This window comes from Pristiophorus japonicus, chromosome 1 (genome assembly GCF_044704955.1).
Source record: "Pristiophorus japonicus isolate sPriJap1 chromosome 1, sPriJap1.hap1, whole genome shotgun sequence".
Lineage (NCBI taxonomy): Eukaryota > Metazoa > Chordata > Chondrichthyes > Pristiophoridae > Pristiophorus > Pristiophorus japonicus.
In genome coordinates, this window is record NC_091977.1 from 145,104,609 (window position 1) to 145,130,089 (window position 25,481).

General features: G+C 42.8%; 1 protein-coding gene across 1 annotated transcript in view; it reads left to right on the forward strand.

Annotated features, from left to right (window-relative positions):
- Positions 1-206: 206 nt before the first annotated feature.
- LOC139233504 (cysteine dioxygenase type 1-like) overlaps positions 207-25,481 on the forward strand; it is a 37,204-nt gene continuing 11,929 nt past the window's right edge. Inside the window, exons 1-3 of the mRNA XM_070863941.1 lie at positions 207-468; positions 19,411-19,488; positions 21,913-22,067. Coding sequence (XP_070720042.1) covers positions 299-468; positions 19,411-19,488; positions 21,913-22,067 — 403 coding nt within the window. The 5' untranslated portion in view covers positions 207-298. The remainder of the gene's footprint in view (positions 469-19,410; positions 19,489-21,912; positions 22,068-25,481) is intronic.

The following is a 25,481-nucleotide window of genomic DNA, read 5'->3' on the forward strand; positions in this document are numbered from 1 at the left end:
TAACTTAACCAAGTGAGATAACTCTTTCTTCATATATGACAGTGTGCAATAACATTGCTTTATCAGCATTAACATCACTTTCACGCGTTGTATTGAAAAGTTGGAAAACAAAAATGATTCAGCGAACGTAATTATACATCCCCCTTGAGTCGCCGATGGTCCTTTCCAGCGCTTTGATAGATTCTATAAATAGCAGGAAGCCACAAGCACGCTGTTTGCCTGAGATTGGGGAGGAGCAGTTAATTATTTTGCAGCAGTAAACGGCGTTGTTGGGTCAATCGGCTCATTAGGGTTGACTATGGAGCAGACTGAAATGCAGAAACCACAGAACCTGGAGGATTTAATTCAGATTTTGCACCAAATTTTCGCTAATGACAAGATTGATGTGGACGAAGTCCAGACTCTGTTGGAATCCTACCAGAGCGACCCTCGCGAATGGCTGAAATACGCCAAGTTTGACCAGTACAGGTGAGGGGCTGGGTCGGGGAAGAAGCCAACTGCATTGTAGCACAGGTAGAGGATTGCACTGGGTGAGGACTGGCCTGGAGATAGCTCATGTTGTACACAAGCAGAGGCTTCAGCCGCTAAACCGTGAGGAAAGGTTCAGCTCCCGCTGTACCAGTCTAATAGAGAGGAGCACCCCGGCAAAGGCCTGCAACTGATTAGTAAACATTGGTCAGGCTGTTGTGGGACTCTTCCTTCCGCAGAAATTAGCAGGGATCCGCGGTGGTTTCGTCCAAACCGGTGAGATAATATTGCAGCTTTAAGTTTTCTGTAACTTCAGAAAATTGACACGTAAACAACATTTGGGGGGGCTATTTTTTTAACTCATTTTTGCAATTGCCCGTTTGTATTTCATAATAGATTACTGAATTTTATTTTTCAATGTTATTTGACCACGAGATGTTATAACGGGGATTTGGTGTCCATGGGCAAGATTTTTAAAAATTCTCTAATCCAATCTCTGAGCAAAAATGCTAAACTCGAGTTGCTTTTGAAAAAGTTCTGTACTATGGTATTTCTGGAACGTGTCATTAAATTGCTAACACGTTGCTGCCTGACTTGGCTGATCGGCATTTGCAGCTCGGACTGGAACTCCGGGAGGTTATTGCACAGCAGGATTTCACAATAATACAAATGTTCCCTCTGGCAACAGAGCAAGGCATTCGGCAAATGTTGACGAAGGAGCAATGCAAATCAACAGTACTTGGGCCCACTTTATAAAAAAAAAATAAGGATGTATTACATGGTGATTGAAGTGGAATTTAAGAAGGGGCTTTGACTTTCATGTTTTGTGTAACCTTTGACACTACCCTGTGATTTTTTTTAATAGCCACCTCAATTTAGTGACTCTTGTTACAAGATTTTTTTTGTTAATTGGTACTGCCAACTTCATTAAGGTTGTGGAGAGTTTGGTACACTTGCTCCATTGATAGTTAGTGAGGGAGCCCAAGACGAAGAGCAGTGCAAGAAAAGTTAGTTCACAATAAATTAATAAAACATGACCTTAATTGCAAGTTTTAGCTAACTTCACCTAAATGTTCTCTTCATTTCTTCGATATTTGGTTTACTCATTGATTTTTGTTTCTCCTTTCCTCACTTTCCTCATTTCTTTAGACTTTAAACACTATTAAATGACTACATTTGAATTAAACTGAAAGGTGCTGGAAAATACATAGCAGGTTCACCGATAGAGGAAAAATTAAGTGACTGCTTCAGGTGTAGATGCTGTCAGAATTGAAGTTTTATTAAAAACTTGAGGGAGACCAGATGTTTAAACTATCTTCATGTATCAGTGAAACAAAAGTAGATGTTGGAAATCTGAAATAAAATAGAAAATATTGGAAATATTCAGCATGTTGGGCAGCATCTGTGGAGAGAAACAGTTAATGTTTCAGGTCAATGACCTGTCCCTGTGTAAAAGTGAATTGGTAAATAGAGACTTGCAATCCAGATCTTCAAAAAAGCAAAAGAAGTTTTTTCCCCAGTTTGTTAGGTCATGGAATGCTTGACAAGACACAAGTGGTAGAAGCAGAATCATAAAGAATAGTTTTTAAAAGGAATAAATATTATAAAAGATAATTTAAAAGAATATGGATAATGACATTGTTAGCTGAGAGCCAATGCAGTTCAGGCTGAATGGTATATTTCAGTGCTGTTTAATTTTAAATCTAAAACATCTAATTTTTAATCCTTTTTTTTTCTTTGTTTCCTGACCAACCAGTGTATTTCCAGAATTTCTTTATTTCAGACATTGGCACTTGCAGTTTTAATCCTTTTACTCTCTAGCCTTGATTTTGATTGCATTCAGAAAGTTGCATCAAGTTTACAGCTAATGAATTACTCAAAGTCAAACTTTGAACTTTTATTGGGTGACTTTTCCTTGACAAATAAATACACATAGAAGTTGAACATTGTTCCAAAAAAAAAAAGCTTGTGTTCTCAGCTAATTAAATTTTAACTAAGCTTTGGATTGTCTTGTTTGGACACACTGAATGTTCAAGGTACTTGAAGAGTGTATGTGGAGCTAAAGAGCAGAAAGGGGTCACAGTTGTGGTGGTTTTGCTTTGCACTGATACTAAAGTTGTGCAAATCTGTGTTTGGGTTGGGCCTTGACTCCAGATTTACACGAGCTTCTGGCAACATTGCAGAGAAAAACTGATGCTACAGTTGCCCTCTAAAATGTGAAATCTGTCTAATTTTAAATAGCTGCAAACAAAACTAATTTTTTGGCTCTCCAATGGAAATTCACAAAATTGCTGTTGGTCTGCAGACTTACAGCCATGCAAACTCTATTTGCTTTCCTGGCACTCAAAAGTATTTTGGTGGAAGAAAATTGATAGTTTCTGTCCTTGAGAATATCAGTATCTTTGCTATGGTATTCAAAATATACAGAATTGTACACTTTATTTTATATTTTTTGTGGGTTTTTAAAGACATCTTGAATGGGTAAAAAAATTGGCCAAAGGGTAGAAAACCGCTTGTTAGAGAACCACTTGGTATTGAGAAAGGTGCACCAGGGTTTGGTGTTGGGGCAGTTTAAATTGAGTTGTGCAAAATATATAAAGGAGCGGGAGTTCCAGGCCCAGGTAAAGCGCCCGAGAGTCAGGAGGAGCCAGCTGGTGCAGGAACAAAAAGTTTTTTTTAAAAATCGAAATCGAAGTATGATGTCACAGCCAAGCGGGTAAGTGATTGCCTGGTGAATTGGTGAGTTTTTTTTCTTTCTTTTCAGTAAGAGACCTTTGGCATTGTTGGAAGTAGGAACTGCAAGTAAATGTGATCTTCCTTATCTAAGGAGAGCCAGTTAATTGAGTCGGCTGTTTGCTGAGTAGCGGCTGGGTATGTTGTGCTAAGGTTTAGTTTAGTTCTACTTGATAGTTCTGAGTGTAACTAGAGGGATGGCAGGGCAGCTCAGCCCCGTGGATTGCACATCTTGTGGCATGTGGGAAGTCCTGGGTGCGTCACGCAGCTGGTGAGTACAGAAATAGGAGGATAGAGCAGATGAATATGTGGCTGGAGAGATGGTGCAGGTGGGAGGGCTTTAGTTTCCTGAGGCATTGGGACCGCTTCTGGGGGAGGTGGGACCTGTACAAGCCGGTCGGGTTGCACCTCAACAGGACCAAGCCGGGACCAATATCCTCGCGAGGGGGTTTGATAATGCTGTTAGGGAGGGTTTAAGCTAGCCTGGCAGAGGGATGGGAACCTGAAAATAGATTCAGTAGGGAGCGGCGTAAAGTTAGAATTAGAAAGCAAAAATAAAGTGAGTTTGAAGGAGAGGAAACAAATAGGAAAAAAGGGTAAAAAAACAAACTTAAAGGCACTTGAGGAAGGACATTCTTGCTATTGAGGGAGTGCAGCGAAGATTCACCAGACTGATTCCCGGGATGGTGGGACTGATCTATCAAGAAAGACTGGATCAACTGGGCTTGTATTCACTGGAGTTCAGAAGAATGAGAGGGGACCTCATAGAAACGTTTAAAATTCTGACGGGTTTAGACAGGTTAGATGCAGGAAGAATGTTCCCAATGTTGGGGAAGTCCAGAACCAGGGGTCACAGTCGAAGGATAAGGGGTAAGCCATTTAGGACCGAGATGAGAAGAAACTTCTTCACCCAGAGAGTGGTGAACCTGTGGAATTCTCTACCACAGAAAGTAGTTGAGGCCAATTCACTAAATATATTCAAAAGGGAGTTAGATGAAGTCCTTACTACTCGGGGGATCAAGGGGTATGGCGAGAAAGCAGGAAGGGGGTACTGAAGTGCATGTTCAGCCATGAACTCATTGAATGGCAGTGCAGGCTAGAAGGGCTAAATGGCCTACTCCTGCACCTATTTTCTATGTTTCTATAACAAAATAGATGAGTCGACGGCACAAATTGAGACAAATGGGTATGATCTGATCGCCATTACAGAGACATGGTTACAAGGTGACCAGGACTGGGAATTAAATATTCAGGAATACTTGACAATCCGGAAGGACCGACACAGACAGAAAGGAATAGGAGGTGGGGTAGCTCTATTGATAAAGGATGGAATCACTGCAATAGTGAGGAATGATATTTGCTCAAATGATAAGGGTGTTGAAACAGTTTGGGTGGAGATAAGGAACAATAAGGGGAAAAAGTCACTGGTGGGCATAGTCTATAGGCCCCCTAACAGTAGCAACTCTGTTGGTCGGAGCATAAACCAGGAAATAGTGGGGGCTTGTAAAAAGGGAACAGCAATAATCATGGGTGATTTTAACCTCCATATTGATTGGACAAATCAAATTGGTCAGGGTAGCCTTGAGGAAGAGTTCATAGAGTGCATAAGGGACGGGTTCCTTGAGCAGCATGTAACGGAGCTAACCAGGGAGCAGACTATCCTAGATCTGGTCCTGTGTAATGAAACAGGATTAATAAACAATCTCCTAGTATGACAACCCCCTCAGAATGAGTGATCATAGCATGATTGAATTTCAAATTCAGATGGAGGATGAGAAAGTTGGATCTCTAACCAGCTTACTAAGCTTAAATAAAGGAGACTATGAAGGTATGAGGGCAGAGTTGGGTAAAGTGGACTGGGAAAATAGATTAAAGTGTGGGACGGTTGATGAACACTGGTGTACATTTAAGGAGATATTTCACAACTCAAGAAAAAATATTCCAGTGAGGAGGAAAGGGTGTAAGAGAAAAGATAGCCATCCGTGGCTAACTAAATAAATAAAGGATGGTAACCAATTAAAAACAAGGGTATACAAAGTGGCCAAAACTAGTGGGAGGACAGAAGACTGGGAAGCTTTTAAAAGCCAGCAAAGAACAACTACAAAAATGATTTAAGGGAAGATGGACTATGAAAGTAAACTAGCACAAAATATAAGAACAGATAGCAAGAGATTCTATAGATATATTAAAAGGAAAAGGGTGGCTAAAGTAAATGTTGGTCCCTTAGAGGACGAGCCCGGGGAATTAGTAATGGGGAACATGGAGATGGCAGAAACTCTGAACAAATATTTTGTATCAGTCTTTACAGTAGAGGACACTAACAATATTCCAACAGTAGATAGCCAAGGGGCTATGGGTCGGGGGGGCAGGGGAGGAACTTAATACAATCACAATCACTAAGGAGGTGGTACTCAGTAAGATAATGGGACTAAAGGCAGATAAATCCCCTGGACCTGATGGCTTGCATCCTAGGGTTTTAAGAGAAGCAGCTGCAGGGATTGTGGTTGTATTGGTTGTAATTTACCAAAATTCCCTGGATTCTGGGGCGGTCCTAGCAGATTGGAAAACTGCAAATGTAACGCCCCTATTTAAAAAAGGAGGAAGACAAAAAGCAGGAAACTAGACCAGTTAGCCTAACATCTGTGGTTGGGAAAATGCTGGAGTCCATTATTAAAAAAGCATAGCGGGACATTGGAAAAGCAAAATTCGGTCAGGCAGAGTCAGCATGGATTTATGAAGGGGAAGTCATGTTTGACAAATTTGCTGGAGTTCTTTGAAGATGTAATGAACAGGGTGGATGAAGGGGAACCAGTGGATGTGGTGTATTTGGACTTCCAGAAAGCATTTGACAAGGTGCCACATAAAAGGTTACTGCACAAGATAAAAGTTCACAGGGTTGGGGATAATATTTTAGCATGGATAGAGGATTGGCTAACAAACAGAAAATAGTCGGGATAAATGGTTCCTTCTCTGGTCAGCAACCAGTAACTAGTGGGGTGCTGCAGGGATCAGTGCTGGGACCCCAACTATTTACAATCTATATAAACGACTTGAAAGAAGGAACTGAGTGTGACGTAGCCAAGTTTGCTGATACAAAGATGGGAGGAAAAGCAATGTGAGGAGGACACACAAAATCTGCAAAAGGACATGGACAGGCTAAGTGAGTGGGCAAAAGTTTGGCAGATGGAGTATAATGTTGGAAAGTGAGAGGTCATGCACTTTGGCAGAAAAAAAATCAAAGAGCAAGTTTTATTTAAATGGAGAAAGATTGCAAAGTGTTGCAGTACAGTGGGATCTGGGGGTACTTGTGCATGAAACAAAAGGTTAGTATGCAGGTACAACAAATGATCAGGAAGGCCAATGGTATCTTGGCCTTTATTGCAAAGGGTTTGGAGTACAAAAGTAGAGAAGTCTTACTACAGCTATGTAAGGTATTGGTGAGGCCCCACCTGGAATACTGCGTGCAGTTTTGGTTTCCATATTTACGAAAGGATATACTTTGGAGGCAGTTCAGAGAAGGTTCACTAGGTTGATTCCAGGGATGAAGGGTTTGACTTGAGGAATGGTTGAGTAGGTTGGGCCTCTACTCATTGGAATTCAGAAGGATAATCGGTCATCTTATCGAAACATATAAGATTGAGGGGGCTTGACAAGGTGGATGCAGAGAGGATGTTTCCACTGATGGGGGAGACGAGAACTAGAGGGCATGATCTTCGAATAAGGGGCCGCCCATTTAAAACCGATAAGGAGAAATTTCTTCTGAGGGTTGTTAATCTGTGGAATTCGCTGCCTCAGAGAGCTGTGGATGGGCCTGCTCCTGCACCTATTTTCTATGTTTCTATGTATGAAATGAATAGTGATAGTGTCGTGACTTCTGGATATCATCCACTCCAGCGATGTCCCTAGTAAGGGGTTAGAAGAACGTGACCAGTCTTCCTTGAGTTAAGGGAGTGTACCAATTCAAGCTGCCTATGATCTAATAAATTTAAGACAAAAATGGACAGTTTCTTAAACAATAAGGGGTTATGGGGAGTGGGCGGGGAAGTGGAGCTGAGTCCATGATCAGATCATCCATTATCTTATTGAATGGCGGAGCAGGCTCAAGGACCCGTATGGCCTACTCCTGCTCCTATTTCTTATGTTCATTGTTGTTTTTTTATATATATATATATATAATATATATATGTGATTTTTGTCTTCTCCCTACCTCTCTGACATCCACCTGGAGTGGCTCATTGCTAAATAATAAATCCAATATAGTTTCCTGGGCATGAGGCAGAAGGATTGGAACCAAATTGATGCAATTACTTGAACCTGCCTGTATTCCAAATTTAAAGCAGTATGTCTCAGGTGTGCCTCTTGATGGGGACTTTACAGCTTGAAATTGTGGCAGAAATAGAGTGAGACTTGAGCAGTGGAATAGCCACTGGCTTCAGGGTGTCCTGGCTGCTGCTTAAAAACAGCAACCAGACAGCCTCCCTGTACAAAGATCTATGGAATGCCTGAAAACGTTGCACTTAATTTTTGGGTTGTCTTTGCCTTGTTAACTGCCCTTCAATCTTCTGACCTGAGGAAGGACTGGTGCAATTAATTAAACAATTTATTGATTCCTCTTCCTCCTTGTCTGTTAGTCTTGAGTTTATTATGTTAACCCAAAGTGGCTAAATTATTAGATCATAGGCAGCTTGAATTGGTACACTCCCTTAACTCAAGGAAGACTGGTCGTGTTCCTCTAACCCCTTACTAGGGACATTGCTGGAGTGGATGATATCCAGAAGTCACAACACTATCACTATTCATTTCGTACATAGAAACATAGAAAATAGGTGCAGGAGCAGGCCCTTCGAGCCTGCACCGCCATTCAATATGATCATGGCTGATCATGCAACTTCTATACCCCACTCCTGCCTTCTCTCCATACCCCCTGATCCCCTTAGCTGTAAAGGCCACATCTAACTCCCTATTGAATCTATCCAATGAACTGGACTCAACAACTTTGTGGTAGAGAATTCCACAGGTTCACCACTCTCTGGGTGAAAAAGTTTCTCCTCATCTCGATCCTAAATGGCTTACCCCTTATCCTTCGACTGTGACCCCTGGGTTCTGGACTTCCCCAACATCGGGCACATTCTTCCTGCATCTAACCTGTCCAGTCCCGTCATAATTTTATGTTTCTTTGAGATCCCTTCTCATTCTTCTTAATTCCAGTGAGTATAAGCCTAGTCGATCCAGTCTGTCTTCATATGTCAGTCCTGCCATCCCAGGAATTAGTCTGGTGAACCTTCGCTGCACTCCCTCAGTAGCAAGCACGTCCTTCCTCAGATTAGGAGACCAAAACTGCACACAATACTCAAGGTGTGGTCTCACCAAGGCCCTGTACAACTGCAGTAAGACCTCTGTGCTCCTATACTCAAATCCCCTCGCTATGAAGGCCAGCATGCCATTTTCTTTCTTCACTGCCTGCTGTTCCTAAATGCCTACCTTCAATGACTGATGTACCATGACACCCAGGTCTTGTTGCACCTCCCCTTTTCCTAATCTGTCACCATTCAGATAATGGTCTGTCTCTCTGTTTTTACCACCAAAGTGGATAACCTCACATTTATCCACATTATACTGCATCTACCCAATAAACCTGTTAACAATCTGTACATCATGCCACATCTGAGGAGGTGGGGAGGATGCACTTGGACTGGGGTAAGGCACTTCGGCTGGCCCTTGCTGTCTTCTGGGAAGCTCTGTCCTCTGTCGCTTCAGGTTATAATTTGCAACGTCAGTGAGACCTTGGGATGGGCAGTTCCAGTTACACATTCCTGTGAAACTTCAGGGTGTGGCTTATCCTCCAAGGGGACCAATCATAGACAAAGGGTGGAGCATGGTGGCCATTTTTGCAGTACAAATAAATGCGTCCTTTCAAAAAACCTTTTTGCTGGTCATCTAATGCAGCAGCTCCAGCATTCTAGATTCTTGATGTTTATCTGTTTGTTTTCCTGCTCAGTTCCCTTGCTCCCTCTTCAATTATTCAGCCCTATTAAGGGTCCCAAATATTTTTGAGTTCTAATGAATCTATACCTGAAATGTTAACCAATCTTTTCTCTCCATAGGTAATGGTGGATCTACTTTGCATTTCCAACAGTTTTTTATTCTGGATTTACAGGTTTTTTCCATTCATGGGTTGGAAGTGGGGGGGTGGGTGGGGGGGGGGGGGGGGGAATATGTGCAAGTGACAAACTGCCTGAGACGAGACACATTTCTTGCCTCTTGTGATCCCATTCTACCTTATTAAAAGCATGTAAGGTGATCAGTTTTGAACCTATCGACTTTTTTTCGTGCTTCAAATGCTGTTGTGCTTACCTACTTAAATTGGGTTTTTTCTTTAGAAACAGCCATCAAACTCCCTTAAGACCACCTCCAACCTTGATCCAAGACCAGACCCAAAGCAATTGGGACCACTAGGTAGAAAATAGGACTCTGGTTTCCACACTTAATCCCCAAGTGCCCTTTTTTTTTTAAAAAAGAAACTCCAATGGCCTATTCTCTTACAGGTTTGGTTCTGTTAACTTGTTAAAATGTAATCTGGCTGAAGTATAAGACAAAAGAGGAAAAAAATGCATGTTTGAGATTCCTGAGTCAGTTCCTGCACACACCAGAGTATGTATGAGGAGGGAATGCTGTGGTCAGTAGTGGCTCTGGCAAAGGAAATTCAATTTCACAAGCAATTAGAATATGGAGATTAGAATAATATGGAAATGATAAATGGGGCACTGCTGCTTAGTACAGGTTGTACCTCTCCAGTCTGGGGCGCACTAATCTAGGAACATCCATGGTTCAACAGTCCCGGCATGGGAGGAGGGAGAGACACGACCTTTTATTTTACAAAAAAAAGCAGCAAACCAGCACACAGACATGGACGAGTTTTGCAGCTGGAGCATGGTAGAAATGTTCAGGAGGCCTGGTATGCCTAGACTAGGTGTGACCTCCCATGGTTTGGAAAATTCTCTGTTCCGGCACCGGTCAGGTCACGAGGGTGCTGGACCAGAGAGGTCCAACCTGTATAGTGGTACTGCTGCACCCCCTCCACCCCGCCTCAATTATATTTACAAATTTACATTTTCACATGATCTGTAAATAACAAGCAACATTTTGCAGATTCTGGAAATCAATAAAAAATGCTGTAAATAAACAGCAAGTTGGTTAGCATCTGTGTTTGGGTGTGTACCAATTGAAAATGAGATGGACAGGCATATTAATATGATCAAAAAATGAGATGTATGAGGAAGCATCATCTCTATCAAGTAATAGAAGCATGGAAGAAACAAAGGATGTGTATGTATTTTGAGGAAATGAGATCGGAGGTAAAAGTGAGAAAATGGCAAAGTTGGGAAAACCTGGGGTCAGTTACAAAGTTAAATCTGGTTTGAAAATGAGGATATAGCTGAAGTCTAAATTTTGCAGAAAAAGTAATGAAACCTGATTCACTTTAAATTGCATGCCACACTTTGGATGCATTGGGGAGAAAAAAAGCATTGATTTGCTTTCCCCTCCAGCCCATTATTAGCTGCAATCATTGTCTCATGAACATGTAACATGTCTCACTCCGAACTTAGAACTTTCTCAACAAAAGTGAGGACTTCAATCAGAGTCCAAATCATTTAAGTCAATAGTGAACAGTGATCCCAGCATTGATCCCTGTGGAACACGACTTCTCACTTTCTGTCAGTCTGAGTAACTACCTTTAACCTTCCTATAATCTGTTTTCTGTTATATAGCCAGTTTGCGATCCACTTTGCTACTTGTCCCCTAACTCCACATGCTCTGACCTTAGTCATGAGTCGACTGTGATACCTTATCGAAGGCCTTTTGAAAGTCCATGTATATTGGGCCTGAAATCCCGATTCTGGGCTTCCCACGGGCGCTTGCCTGAAAATAAGAAAAAAGATCCACACCTACCTTTTTGCTCCTGCACCCTCCAGCGATCCCGGTCGGAGGCCTCCTCTTCCTGCGCATCGGAGCGTGTTCAGGACTTGGAGATGCGGAGCGAGAAGCTGGTCACGTGGCACTGGACAGCCAATCAAGGTAAAGTATTTTCATTCATAATAATGGGAACTCCATAAGTACGAGTTCTCTCATTATGAATGAGAAACATCCCCCCCCCCCCACAAACACCCAAACAATTATAAAACATTTAATTAAAAAAAACACCTCATATATTTAAAATTAATTTAAATTAAAGTTAATAAATGTTAGGAAAAAATATTTAGGATTTTTTAAAAGTTTTTTTAATTGGGGTTTAAAATAAACTTACTTAGTGGACAGGGTTTTTAACACATGTATTTTTAAATTTTATTATGTTATATATGTTTTAAAACTCTTGTGCTGGTTTTCCAGGTGCAAGAGTTTTAAGGACATTCACTGAGCAAGAAATGGGCAAATAGTGCATTCTCACCCATGTGAATGTCCTTCTACTGAAGATGCATTAGATCTGTAAAGCCAGAACTTAACAGATCGAAAAAGCTGTTTTTCGGTGTGTGCGCATCCTGTGCCAAAAAACGGCTTTTGCAGAGCTTTGCCGAGTCCGTACGCATTCCATATAGACCCGGTGAAGCTGGAATTTCAGGCCCAATATGTCCACTGCATTATCCTTGTCTACTTTCTGTTTGTACTTCAAATAATTCCATAAGGTTGGCCAAGTAAGACCTCTTTTGAAATCTGTGCTGACTATTCTTTATTATATTTTTGGGTGTTAGATATTTTCCTATTACATCTTTCAATAAAGATTCCAATATCTGTCTTGCCACCGACGTTAAGTTGACTGGTCTATAGTTCCCTGGATTGGTGCTATCTCCCTTTCTGTATATAGGAATAACATTTGCTGTCTGTCAATCCACAGCCACTATTCTTTTCTCTATTGATTTTTTAAAAAAATTGGATATCTAGTGCCTCAGACAGTTCTCACTCGAGACTCATGACTCCTAGGATGCTTGAGATCTAGGACCAAGCTGAAAAAGGATTTGTGGCAAGAGGAAGTACTTGCAAGGAGTGTTTCAACCAATGTTCCCCCTCCTAATTTCTTTTGGGTGTTTGGTCCCTTTAATGGACTGCATGGCACAGTCAACATGAAATGTCCCATTGGCGGGACCTCCAGACACTGTGCAGCTGCACAGCTTAGTGAGAACATTGGTTCCAACCTGCCGTTGGCTAATCTGGAGGGAGATCAGTCTCCCTTTTTGCCAGAAACACTCATGTGGATTTGTGTTGAACAATTGATGAGTCAGCCTGTTATGTGGCATTGCATTTGAAATTTTGGAAGATCAGAGGTGATAACTGGAAGGTATTGCCTCGAAGCTGGATATAATTTGTTTGTGCATACAGGGTTTGGTACTTGCCACGATTAGGAGACGTGCTGATGAAGCTCTGCACTTCCAATAGGCGGGACCAACAATCAGTGGGGTATGGTGTATGTCTATGGTGTAGTCTGTAGGGTAGTGGCAATACACTAGCATATTTTATGCTGAGCTGTGCTGCTCACTCTGTAGCTCCTGAGTAACTTCTGGTAAATGCAGCCCACCCATGTCCGTTATCTACCCATCAGTTATCTAATGATGAAGTAGTGACCAAGTCGACCCTCTGGCAGACTTTATGATCAGATACCTGAACCAGGGATGTTCGTTATACAGGGCAGTGCTCATGATTGATCAGGCATCCCAGTTCACTAATTGCGTTTGGAGGGGCAAACCTGTCCATGGGTCAGGAATTCTTTCCACTCTGCTCCAGGGAGCCCTATAGGCCAAAGCACTAATGTGTAGAGTGATCCCAGCTGGACAGGCAATGGAAAGCTTACAAGTTACCTGTTGTGGTAAGCTATTGGCTAAACTCCAGCAGGCCTTTGTGCATACATAAGGTTGGGGTGGTGTCCCTTACTATGGCTCTACCAATTTTCATCCTGGACTTAAAAGAAGGTGGGATGTGACCTTGCAGGAAGAGTGCGAACTCCGTCACTGAACGGCTGCAGGACATTGAGGGGGGAGGGTGACCAGCCAGAGGTCGTGGTCCATATTGGTAACAATGACATGGGTAGAAAAGGGATGAGGTCCTGCAGGCAGATTTTAGGGAGCTTGGAGAGAGATTTAAAAAGCAGGACCTCAAAGGTGGTAATCTCTGGGTTACTCCTGGTGCCATGTGCTAGTGAGTACAGAAATAGGAGGATAGAGCAGATGAATGTGTGGCTGGAGAGATGGTACAGGAGGGAGGGCTTTAAATTCTTGAGGCATTGGAATCGTTTCTGGGGGAGGTTGGAACCTGTACAAGCTGGGTGGGTTGCACCTTAACAGGACCGGGACCAGTATCGGGGGGGGGGGGGTGATTTGCGAGTGCTGTTGAGGATTTAAACTACCTTGGCAGGGGGATGGGAACCTGAGAATAGATTCAGAAAGGAGAGCAGCAAAGCTGGAATTGAAAAGCCAAAAATTAGAAAGTGAATTTGGAAAGCAAAGAAAACCAAGACTTGAAAATAGACGAGAAGTTAGCAGAGCCTCAAGGTATATATGCAAGGAGTCTAGGGAATAAGGCAGATGAGCTGAGAGCACAGATAGATACTTGGGAGTATGGTGATATAGCTATTACTGAGCATTCCTGGTTACAGGGTTTCAGATGGGATGGAGAGGGTGATGAAAAAGTAGGTAGTGTCGCAGTATTGATTGAAGAAACAATTACAACTGTGAGGAAGGATGATATGTTAGAAGGATCATCAAATGAGACTATATGGGTTGAATTGAAGAACAAAAAAAGGGGCGTTTACAGTGCTGGAGTACAATAGACTCCCAAACAGTCAGAGGGAGATACAAGAGCAAATATGTAGGCAAATTTCTGAGGTGCAATAACTATAGGGCAGTAATGGGGGATTTCAACTACCCTAATAACTGGGATAGAATTAGTGTGGAAGGTATAGAGGGTACATGATTCCTAAAATGCATTCAGGAGAACTTTATTAACCAGTATGTAGCAAGCAGGGCAGTTCTGGACTTTTTAGGGAATGAAGCTGGGCAGGTGGAAGGGTTATCAATGGGAGAGAATTTTGCTGGTGATAATTCAGTTAGATTTAGGGTAGTTATGGAAAAGGACGAAGATAGATCAGGGATAAAAGTTCTCAATTGGGCAAAAGCCAGTTTTACTCAGCTGAAATGTGATTTAGTCAGTGGACTGGAAACAGCTACTTGAAGGCAAATCAGTGTCACAGCAGTGGGAGGCATGCAAGAAGGAGATCCTGAGGGTTAAGAGTATGTTCCCTTGAAGATAAAGTATGGGACGAACAAATTTAGAGCCCCCTGGATGTCAAGGGGTATATAGGGTAGGATAAAGAAAAAAAGGGAGGCTTATGACAGATGCCGAGGGCTCAATACTGCAGAAACCCTAAAGGAATGTAGAAAGTGCAGGGGTGAAATTAAAAAGGAAATTAGGAAAGCAAAGAGCATGAAAACATTTTGGCAAGGAAAAGCCAAAGATGTTTTATAACTACATTAAGAGCAAGAGGATAACTAAAGAAAAAGTAGGGCCTATTAGAGACCATAAAGGTAATGTGTGTGTGGAGGCGGAAGAGTGGGTATGGTTCTTAATGAATACTTTGTCTGGTTTCACACGAGAGGGATGATGCAGACATTGCAATTGGAGGAGGAGTGTGAAATATTAGATTAAATAAACATAGTGCGAGGGAATATTAAGGGGTTGTTTTGCGGCTTTGAAAGTGGATAAATCCTCGGGCCCAGATGAAATGTATCCCAGGCTGTTGAGAAGCGAAAGAGGAAATAGCAGAGGCTCTGACCATTGTCTTCCAATCCTCCCTGGCTACAGGTGTGGTGCTGAAGGATTGTTAATGTTGGAACTTTGTTTAAAAGGGGAGAAAGTGATAGACTGAGTAATTACAGGCCAGTCAGCCTAACCTCGGTGGTGGGAAAATAATTGGAAAAAATTCTGAGGGGAAGGATAAATTTTCATTTAGAAAGACACGGATTAATCAAGGATAGTCAGCACTGATTTGTTAAGGGAAGGTTGTGTCTGACTAACTTAATTGAATTTTTTGAGGAGGTAACAAGGAAGATCGATGAGGATAGTGTTTGATGTCGTATATATGTATTTTAGCAAGGCTTTTGACAAGGCCCCACATGGCAGACTGGTCATGAAAATAAAAGAAACCATGGATCCAGGGCAAAGTGGCAAGTTGGATCCAAAATTGGCGCAGATGGGGAGCAAAGGGTAATGGTTGATGGGTGTTTTTGTGACTGGAAGATTGTTTCCAGTGGGGTTCTGCAGGGCTTGGTACTAGGTCCCTTGCTTTTTGTGGAATATAATCAATGATTTGGACTTGAATGTAGGCGGTGTGATTTGCAGATGATACTAAAATCTGCTGTGTGGTTGATAATGAAGAAGAAAGCTGTAGACTGCAGGAAGATATCAATGAACTGGTCAGGTGGACAGAACAGTGGCAAATGGAATTCAATCTGGAGGAATGGAGTGTGAGGTAATGCATTTGGAGAGGGCCAACAAGGCAAGGGAATACACATTAATGGTAGGATACTGAGAAGTGTAGAGGAACAAAGGGACCTTTGAGTGCATGTCCAGAGATCCCTGAAGATAGCAGACCAGGTAGATAAGGTGGTTAAGAAGGCATATGGAATACTGCAGCAGTTCTGGTCACCACATTAAAGAAAAGATGTCATTGCACTAGAGAAGATAAAGGAGATTTATAAGGATGTTGCCTGGACTGGAGAACTTTAGTTATGGCGAAATATTGCATAGGTTGGGTTTGTTTTCTTTGGAACAGAGGAGGCTGAGGGGAGACCTTATTGAGGTGTATAAAATTATGAAGGGCCCAGATAGTGGGTCGGAAGGACCTATTTCTCTTAGCAGAAGAATCAACAACCAGGGGGCATAGATTTAAAGTAATTGGTCACAGGTTTAAAGGGGATTTGAGGGGAAATGTTTTCACCCAGAGGGTAGTGGGGGGTCTGAAACTCACTGCCTGAAAGGTTGGTAGAGGCAGAAACCCTCCCACATTTTAAAAAGTACTTGGATAGGCACTTGAAGTGACGAAACCAACAAGGCAACCAAGAGCTGGAAAGTGGGATTAGGCTGGATAGCTCTTTGTCAATGGGCTGAAATGGCCGCCTCCTGTGCTGTAAATTTCTATGATTCTATATTGTGCAAACAAACTAAAGATGGTTGAATTTCAGACTGTTAAACAGGATTATGGATTTATGTGTGTCAGACACCATTCTGGCCCCCCAAAAAATATTGATCAATTCAGCCAGTGCCAGGTTCAGAATGCATCTGGTCTTCCCCATAAACTAGAGTGGAGAGGTGGGAGGGAAATCCTAACCAGGTTTCCTTGCATGTGAATCACAAAGTAGGAACATCAAGCAATTGGGAAAGCAAATGGTCTGTTAGCCTTGATTTCAAAGGGATTGGAGTTTGAGTAAAGAAGTTTTACTACAATTATAGGGCCTTGGTGAGACTACAACTGGAGTACTGTGTATAGTTTTGATCATCTTACACAAGGAAGGATGTACTTGCCTTAAAGGGAGTGAATCAAAGATTCACTTGACTGATTCCTGGGATGAGGGGATTATCCTATGAGTAGAGTTTGAGTGGACTCGGCCTGTATTCCCTAGAGTTTAGAAAAATGAGAGGTGCTCGCATTGAAACGTATTAAATTCTTACCGGGCTTGACAGGGTGGATGCTGGGCGGATGTTTCCCTGGTTGGAGAGTCGAGGATGAGGGATCACAGTCTCAGAATAAGGGGTCTTGGGCATGGCATTAGGGGCCAATGAGGAGGGCCATTTTGGACTGAGATGAGGAGAAATTTCTTCACTGATGGTTGTGAATCTTTAGTATTCTCTATCCCAGAGAACTGTGGATGTTCAGTCATTGAGTAGAGATTGATAGATTTTTGGATACTAACGGAATCAAGGAATATGGGGATAGTAGGGGAAGGTGGAGATGATCTTATTGAATGGTGGAGCAAGCTTGAATGACTGGCCTACTCCTATTTCTTGTATTGTGTTTGTGTACACCAATTGTGAAATTCAGGTAACCTTCTCATGTGTTTCCTTGGTTTCCAACAGCAGATCTTAAGATACTTCTATTTTTTGGCTTCTAAATTCACTTGTATTGAATGTTTGTATTTTTTTTTAAATGTGGATGGTTCATTTTTAATCTTTGCAATTCAATGTTAAATTAATGTTGCTACAATATTGCAAAATGAGGCGGTACATGTACTATTTAACTTGATTTTTCATCCTTTTGAATTTAAAAACACACCCTATGGGATAACATTTCATTTACATAGAGTTGTATCGACTACAGCACGAACAGGCTATTCGGACCAACCGGGCTCCACACGAGCTTCCTCCATCCCTCTTCTAACCTGATCAGCATATTCTCCTATTCCTTTCTCGTGTTTATCCAGCTTTCCCCTTAAATGTATCTATGCTATTTGCCTCAACTACTCATTGTGGTAGCAAGTTCCACATGCTTGCCACTCTAGGTAAATAAATTTCTCTTCAATTCCCTATTGGGTTTATTAGTGATTATCTTTTATTTATGACCCCTAGTCTTGGACACCCCCACAACGGGAAACATTTTCTCTAAGTTTAACCTATCAAAGTTTTTCATATTCTTAAAGACCTCTACCAGGTCACCCCCTTCAGCCTTCTCCATTCTGGAGAAAAGAGCCCCAGCCCGTTCAGTCTTCCTGATAGGTATATCGTTTCAGTTCTGGTATCATCCTTGTAAATCTTTTTTGCAACTTCTTCAGTGTCTATATCCTTTTAATAATATGGAGACTAGAACTATGCACAGTACTGGTCTAACCAAGGTTCTATTAACAGAACTTCCAAGCTTTTCATTTCTGTACCTCTAGAAAGGAACCGCAGTTTGTTTAAATTTTTTATGGTCTTATTAACGTGTTACTTTTCGTGATTTGTATATCTGTACCCCTAGATCACTTTGCTCCTCTACCCCATTTGGACTCTTATCCAAGTTGTATGTGGTCCTCGTCGACTTCCTACTAAAATGCACTACCTTACACTTGTGTATATTGAAATTAATTTCAATATAGATTAATATTAAATTCAATATAGATGTCTTTCTAAGTGAGTCAGCTGTGGCTCAGTTGGTAGCACTCTTTCCTGAGTCAGAAGATTGTGGGTTCAAGTCCCATTCCAGGGACTTGAGCACAAAAATCTAGGCTGACACGCCACTCCAGTGCAGTACAGAGGAAATGCTGTCTTTCGGATGAGATCTTAAACTGAGGCCCTGTCTGCGCTCTCAGGTGGATGTAAAAGATCCCACAGCACTATTTCGAAGAGCAGGGGTAGTCCCTGGTGTTCTGGCCAATATTTATTCCCTCAATCAATGTAATAAAAACAGATTATCTGGTCATGATCACATTGCTGTTTGTGGCAGCTTGCTGTGTGCAAGTTGGCTACTGCATTTACTACATTACAAGTGTCTATATGACAAAAAAAGTACTCCATTGGCTGTAAAGCGCTTTGGGATGTCTGGCAGTGAAAGTTGCTATTTCAATGCAGATCTTTTTTTGTGGTACCATAGGCAGGATTGGCCATTTGCCCAGTGAGCAATCTGAACCCTGGCACAAGTCCTTGAAGCATCATTATGGGAAATTATGTTGACTTGTGTGTTTGACCTGTATTTCAAGTAAATAACAAATTCTGTTCATCTATTTGAGACTTTAGCCTTGATTTTCAGATTCAACATTTTAATGCCAACATTAACCTGGCAAATCTAGGCCATCAAGTCTTGTATATCCAAAAAGAAAAAGGACTTGCATTTATATAGCGTCTTTCACAACCACCAGATGTCTCAAAATGCTTCACAGCCAATTAAGTACTTTTGAAGTGTAGTCACTGTTGTAATGTGGGAAACACGGCAGCATATTTGCACACAGCAACCTCCCACAAACAGCAATGTGACAATGGCCGGATAATCTGTTTTTGTTATGTTGGTAAAAGGATAAATATTGTTTTTCCAACCCAAAATTCGTACAGTTGAGCTTAACATCTGGTAGTCAGTCTTTCTAGAAGTTACCTTTTGTGCTGCTTTGGTTTATAAACATATTGATATGTTTTTCTGGCATTGGACCTTTGGTTCTTGCACTAGAATTTAACTACAAATGGATCCTCCTTTGTTTACAGGTACACAAGGAATCTTGTTGATGAAGGAAATGGAAAGTTTAATTTGATGATACTGTGCTGGGGTGAAGGCCATGGCAGGTAAGATATTTAACTAAATGACTCAAAAGCCTTTTCTTGCATTGACTTAATGGCCCCAAGTTTCCACACGCTACAAAACGGGCGCCCCTCCGAGCTGGGCGCCCGTTTCTCGCGCCAGGAAAAAAACCGCGCGATTCTGGAGCGTCCTGCAGCTCCATGTCTGCCTGGCGCGGCGCCCAGGGGGGCGGAGCCTACACTCGCGCCGATTTTGTAAGTGGGAGGGGGCGGGTACCATTTAAATTAGTTTTTTTCCTGCCGGCAACGCTGCGCGTGCGTGTTGGAGCGTTCGCGCACGCGCAGTGTGAAGGAAACAATGGCACTCGGCCATTTTTGTAGTTCTTTGTAGCTGTTTAATTTTTGAACATTTTTTAATAAAAGCAGGAAGCCTCAAAGTTGAGGCAGCTGTTTCCCGACGGCCTTCCCCCCCCCCCCCCCCTCCCAGCCGTCGGGAATGGCTGCTGATCTTGAGGCTTCCTGCAGCCTTCTCACTGTCTCCTCCCCCCCCCCCCCCACCCCCCCCCCCCCCCCCCACCCGCCCGCCATCTGGAACGGCTTCCTCTCCCCCGCAGCCCCCCCCCCCCCGGCTGCGTTCGGTCGGTCGGGCCCACACTCCCTCCTCCCCCCCCCCCCACACCTCGCTCTGGACGCCTGATTTTTTTAATGTGTAGACAAGGTTTTTTTCAATTCTACAAAAATCTTCTCTTGCTCCATTCTAAGTTAGTTTGGAGTACGTTTTCACTGTGGAAACTTTGAAATCAGGCGTCAGTGGCCGGACACGCCCCATTTTGAAGAAAAAATTCTGTTCCAAAGTGAGACTGTTCTAACTGACTAGAACTGCAGAAAAAAAAATGTGGAGAATTGCGATTTCTAAGATAGTCCGTTCTCCACCAGTTGCTTCTAAAAATCAGGCACAAATCATATGGAAACTTGGGGCCAATATTTCACCATCACTGAAGGCTTTTCTACATCGTATGTTTGCTTTTCTCATGGAAAGGTGTTATCACTGATTTTAACAGTAGTTTAAAGATAAACTAATTCCAATAATATTTATTGACTTCCAATTAATTTATAATGGACAACATATTTGAATATTACAAGGTCAATTTGTAAAACAGGAAGTTGCATATACTGCTCAGCTGCTTTTGGAATGTTTTTCCTCCTAATATTTGAAATTGACTTCATTTTTCAAAAGTAATAATTTTCCTCTGGCTGTACCCAGTGGTGAGCTTTAGTGGGCTGGCAATATGCTCTCCGGTTTCTGACTATCATTTGGCTTTTCTGGAAAAGGGACGAGAATATAAATAGTCTTGTGTGGCTCTTTCTTTCCTCCTTCGCTTGCAGAGATCTAACAAGGCAAGAAAATACACATTAAATGGTACGACACTGAAAGGTGTAGAGAAACAGGAACCTTGGAGTGCAGGTCCACAGATCCCTGAAGGTAGCAGGCCAGGTAGATAAGGTGGTTAAGAAGGCATATGGAATACTTGCCTTTATTAGTCGAGGCATGTAATACAAGAGCAAGGTGGTTATGCTCGAACTGTATAAAACACTGGTTAGGCTGCAGCTGGGAGTACTGTGTGCAGTTCTGGTCACCACATTACAGGAAAGATGTGATTTGCACTGGAAAGGATGCAGAGAAGATTTACAAGAATGTTGCCTGCACTTGGAGAATTTTAGCTATAAACAAAGTCTGTATTCGTTGGAACAGAGGAGGCTGAGGGGAGACCTGATTGAGGTGTATAAAATTGAGGGCTTGGATCGAATGGATAGGAAGGAGCTGTTTCCCTTGGCGGAGGGGTCAGCAACCAGGGGGCATAGATTTAAAGTAATTGGGGGGGAGGTCTAGAAGGGATATGAGGGGAAATTTCTTAACCCAGAGGCTAGTGGGGGGTCTGGAACTCACTGCCTGAAAGAGTGGTAGAAGCAGAAAGCCTCACCACATTTAAAAAAAAAAATACTTTGATGTGCACTTAAAGTGCCGTAAACCTACAGGGCTACTGACCAAGAGCTGGAAAGTGGGATTAGGCTGGATAACTCTTGGTCGGCCGGCGTGGACACGATGGGCCGAAATGGCCTCCTTACATGCTGTAAATTCCTATGATTCAATGAAAAGTGCCTGGCCTCAACTGTACCTCCTATAGCATGTTTTTGAAGTGGTAGGCACGGACGTGAACTTATTGCCCTACTTCATAACACACAGGTGTTCTCATACGCTGCATTAATATGCTGTCTGTTCACTCAGATTTTGATGAATAGTAATGGTTGAAGGTGTGATCATTTGAAAGCCAGTTTTGAGAATGAGATGACTTGTGTTAAGCCCAATGTGCATTCATGTCCACAATGTTGTCAAAGAATCAAGCTCACAATTAAAATTGAACCAGTATTTGAAGGCTCTTGACTGTCTCTTGTCTCTCCATATTATAGCAGTGTCCATGATCATGCTGGTTCCCACTGCTTCTTAAAAATGCTTCAGGGACAGTTAAAGGAAACACTCTTCAATTGGCCTGAGGCTGAAAAAAAAGAACTGACCAAGAAAAACGAAGCAATCCTGCAAGAATACCAGTGTACTTACATCAGTGGTAAGGCTTCCATATTCAAATACATCTCAAAAGGATATGTAGCTGCACTGGGTAAAGATCAAATTTGCATTTGATGTTGTAGGTTCACCAAATTTCCTGTGACAATCTTGTTTTACTTTTATCTATATTTTCGATCCGTTTTGTTTTCTCTTGCGTGCCAAGTACCATTCTGTAATTGATGGGTCGGAATATGATCCTATGCCGCTACTAACACAATTCAATAACTAGCTGTAAGGTTCACTTCTGTTTTCCTCTTTCCATAATTCATATGGTCTGGCTAATATCAAATGTACTTATTACAATGTGTGTGACTGACACCATTATAATTGGTACATTTTCCAGCCATTTGCTACAGAATGCAAAATTCTAGAAGCTCTGCTTCTCCTCCTTTAAGACTCCTGAGTACCTTTTGGTCCTGTCCCAATGGCTCCTTTGGCACAGTGCAAATTTTTGTCTGATTATGCTCCTGTGAAGCATCTTGGGACATTTTACTATGTTAAAGATGCTATATAAATGCGGTTCAGGAAATAGACTGATAATGTGACTGTAAAGCATATTTGTCAAATATAATTCTCTAAACATTAACACTAGTGCATTCTACCTTTCTGAATAAGTGTGTGCTTTCCTGCGGCACTTCTGAATATCATACTAACCATTTCAGACAAGACCATTGGTCCATCTAGCTGTGCCCTCTTGCACAGTATTCCCTTGGCACATTTCTAATAACCCTTGTTGACAAGAACTTGTTCAGATCTTTCTTGAAGCACATTAAGGTTTCGTGTTCACCACTTGTGCTGGTAATTCTACCACCATTTTAGTGGAAGGGAAAAGTTCCTCCTACATTTCATATTTTTGACAATGCAATGTATTAAACTTGTTATAACTGCATTAGCTGCAGAAGAATGCAGTATCAAAGTTTAAAATCTATTTTGATAAATACATTGTAACGCTAAACTTTTGCCACATGCTTTGCTCTATTCCTGAACTTTGATTTTTATGTAAGATGATGATCATCATAGGCAGTCCCTCGGAATCGAGGAAGACTTGCTTCCACTCTAAAAATGAGTCCTTAGTTGGCTGAACAGTCCAATAGGAGAGCCACAGTCCCTGCCGCAGGTGGGACAGAGAGTCATTGTGGGAAAGGGTGGATGGAACTGGTTTGCTGAACGCTCGTTCCACTGTCTGCGCTTGATTTCTGCATGCTCTCAGCGATTAGACTCGAGGTGCTCAGCGCCCTCCTGGATGCACTTCCCCCACTTAGGGTGGTCTTTGGCCAGTGTCAGTGGGGAGGTTGCACTTTATCAGGGAGGCTTTGAGGGTGTCCTTGTAATGTTTCCTCTGCCCACCTTTGGCTCGTTTGCCGTGAAGGAGTTCAGAGTAGAGTGCTTGCTTTGGGAGTCTCGTGTCTGGCATGCGAACAGTGTGGCCTACCCAATGGAGCTGATCAAGTGTGGTCAGTGCTTCAATGCTGGGAATGTTGGCCTGGACGAGGACGCTAATGTTGGTGCGTCTGTCCTCCCAGGGGATTTGTAGGATCTTGCGGAGACATCGTTGGTGGTATTTCTCCAGTGACTTGACATATCTACTGTACATGATCCATGTCTCTGAGCCATACAGGAGGGCAGGTATTACTACAGCTCTGAAGACAGACCATGAGCTTGGTGGCAGTGTTGAGGGCCTGGTCTTCAAACACTCTTTTCCTCAGGTGCCGATGGCTGCACTGGAGGCGGTGAATCTCGCCGTCAACGTCTGCTCTTGTTAAGAGGCTCCCGAGGTATGGGAAATGGTCCACGTTGTCTAGGGCCGTACCGTGGGACTTGATGACTGGGGGGCAGTGCTGTGCGGCAGGGACAGGTGGGTGGAGGACCTTTGTCTTACTGCTGTTTAGCGTAAGGCCCATGCTTCCGTATGCCTCAGTAAATACGTTGATTATGATTTGGCGTTCAGCCTCTGTGTGCAGTTGCAGGTGTCGTCCGCATACAGTAGCTCAACGACAGAGGTTGGGGTGGTCTTGTAACTGGCCAGGAGACGGCGAAGGTTGAACAACTTCCCACTGGTTCTGTAGTTTAGTTCCACTCCAGCGGGGAGCTTATCAACTGTGAGGTGGAGCATGGCAGCGAGGAAGATTGCGAAGAGGGTTGGGGTGATGACCGAGCCCTGTTTGGCCCGGTCAGGACGTGGATTGGGTCTATAATGGATCCGTTGGTAAGGATCATGGCCTGCATGTCGTCGTGGAGGATGGTGACTAACTTTTGGGAGGCATCCAAAACGGAGGAGGACACTCCATAGACCCTCGCGGTTGACAGTGTCAAAGGCCTTTATAAGGTCGAAGAACGCCATGTATAAGGGCTGGTGCTGTTCCCTGCATTTTTCCTGCAGCTGTCGCGCTGCAAAAGTAATGTCCGTTGTGCCCCGTAGGGAACGAAATCCGCACTGTGACTCTGGGAGGAGCTCCTCGGGCTCAGAGAGAAGACGGTTGAGGAGGACTCTAGCGATGGCTTTCCCAGTGGCTGATAACGGCGATTTCTCTGTCCCGGAATCAATGCGCCACAGTCATCAGTGCGTACGCCCCAACACTTGATGCAACAGATGAGACCAAAGAGGGTTTTTACTCCAACCTCAAAATCCCTGTTCTGCGCCCCTGCGGACGAAAAATTGATCCTCCTCGGTGAATTCAACGCCAGGGTCGGCAAGGACACAGCCCTCTGGGGAGGTGTGATCGGCAGAGGGTACCAACTCCAATGGTACCCTACTTCTGAGAAAATGTCTAGAACATGAACTTGTCATCACCAACACCTTTTTCTGTCAGAGGGACAAGTACAAGGCATTGTGGTGACACCCTCGCTCCAAACACTGGCACCTGTAAGATGAATATGCATGAGGAAATCCATTCCACCCATCTTAACTTTCCTTTCCAAAAAGAACACATAGCTTCCCCTATTACAGCAGGTTTTCTATTTCATTTCAGGGTTGTTTTTTTCAGGGTTTCTCTGCTTCTCAGTGATCAAAATTGGTTGCCGTACTTGGTGTGTCCTCTGATCTGTAATCTCTTGCTTTGCCTACTTGCTTTGCTACTTTGCAGTGACTGGACATGCTACTTGTTGAGTCTACTAATCTTGCTGGATCTTTCAACTCCACCCTTGTCTATTTACCATTCTTGTATGCAAATACTTTAACATTTCCATATTAAATTTCATTGTGTTCTCCCCCCTCCCCCACCACGCACAAAAAAAAAATAAATGTACACTTGACCAGTTTATATTTCTAAATTCAGAGGGGTGATTTAAAAAATCCATCCTGCCTGGTGGAAACTTGGGTTGGGAGGGCTTGGCAGTTAAAATGCTGAGTTACTTACTAGCTCAGGAGCCACCAGGATCCAGCTGTCTATGATTTTAACCTACACTCAGCAGATGG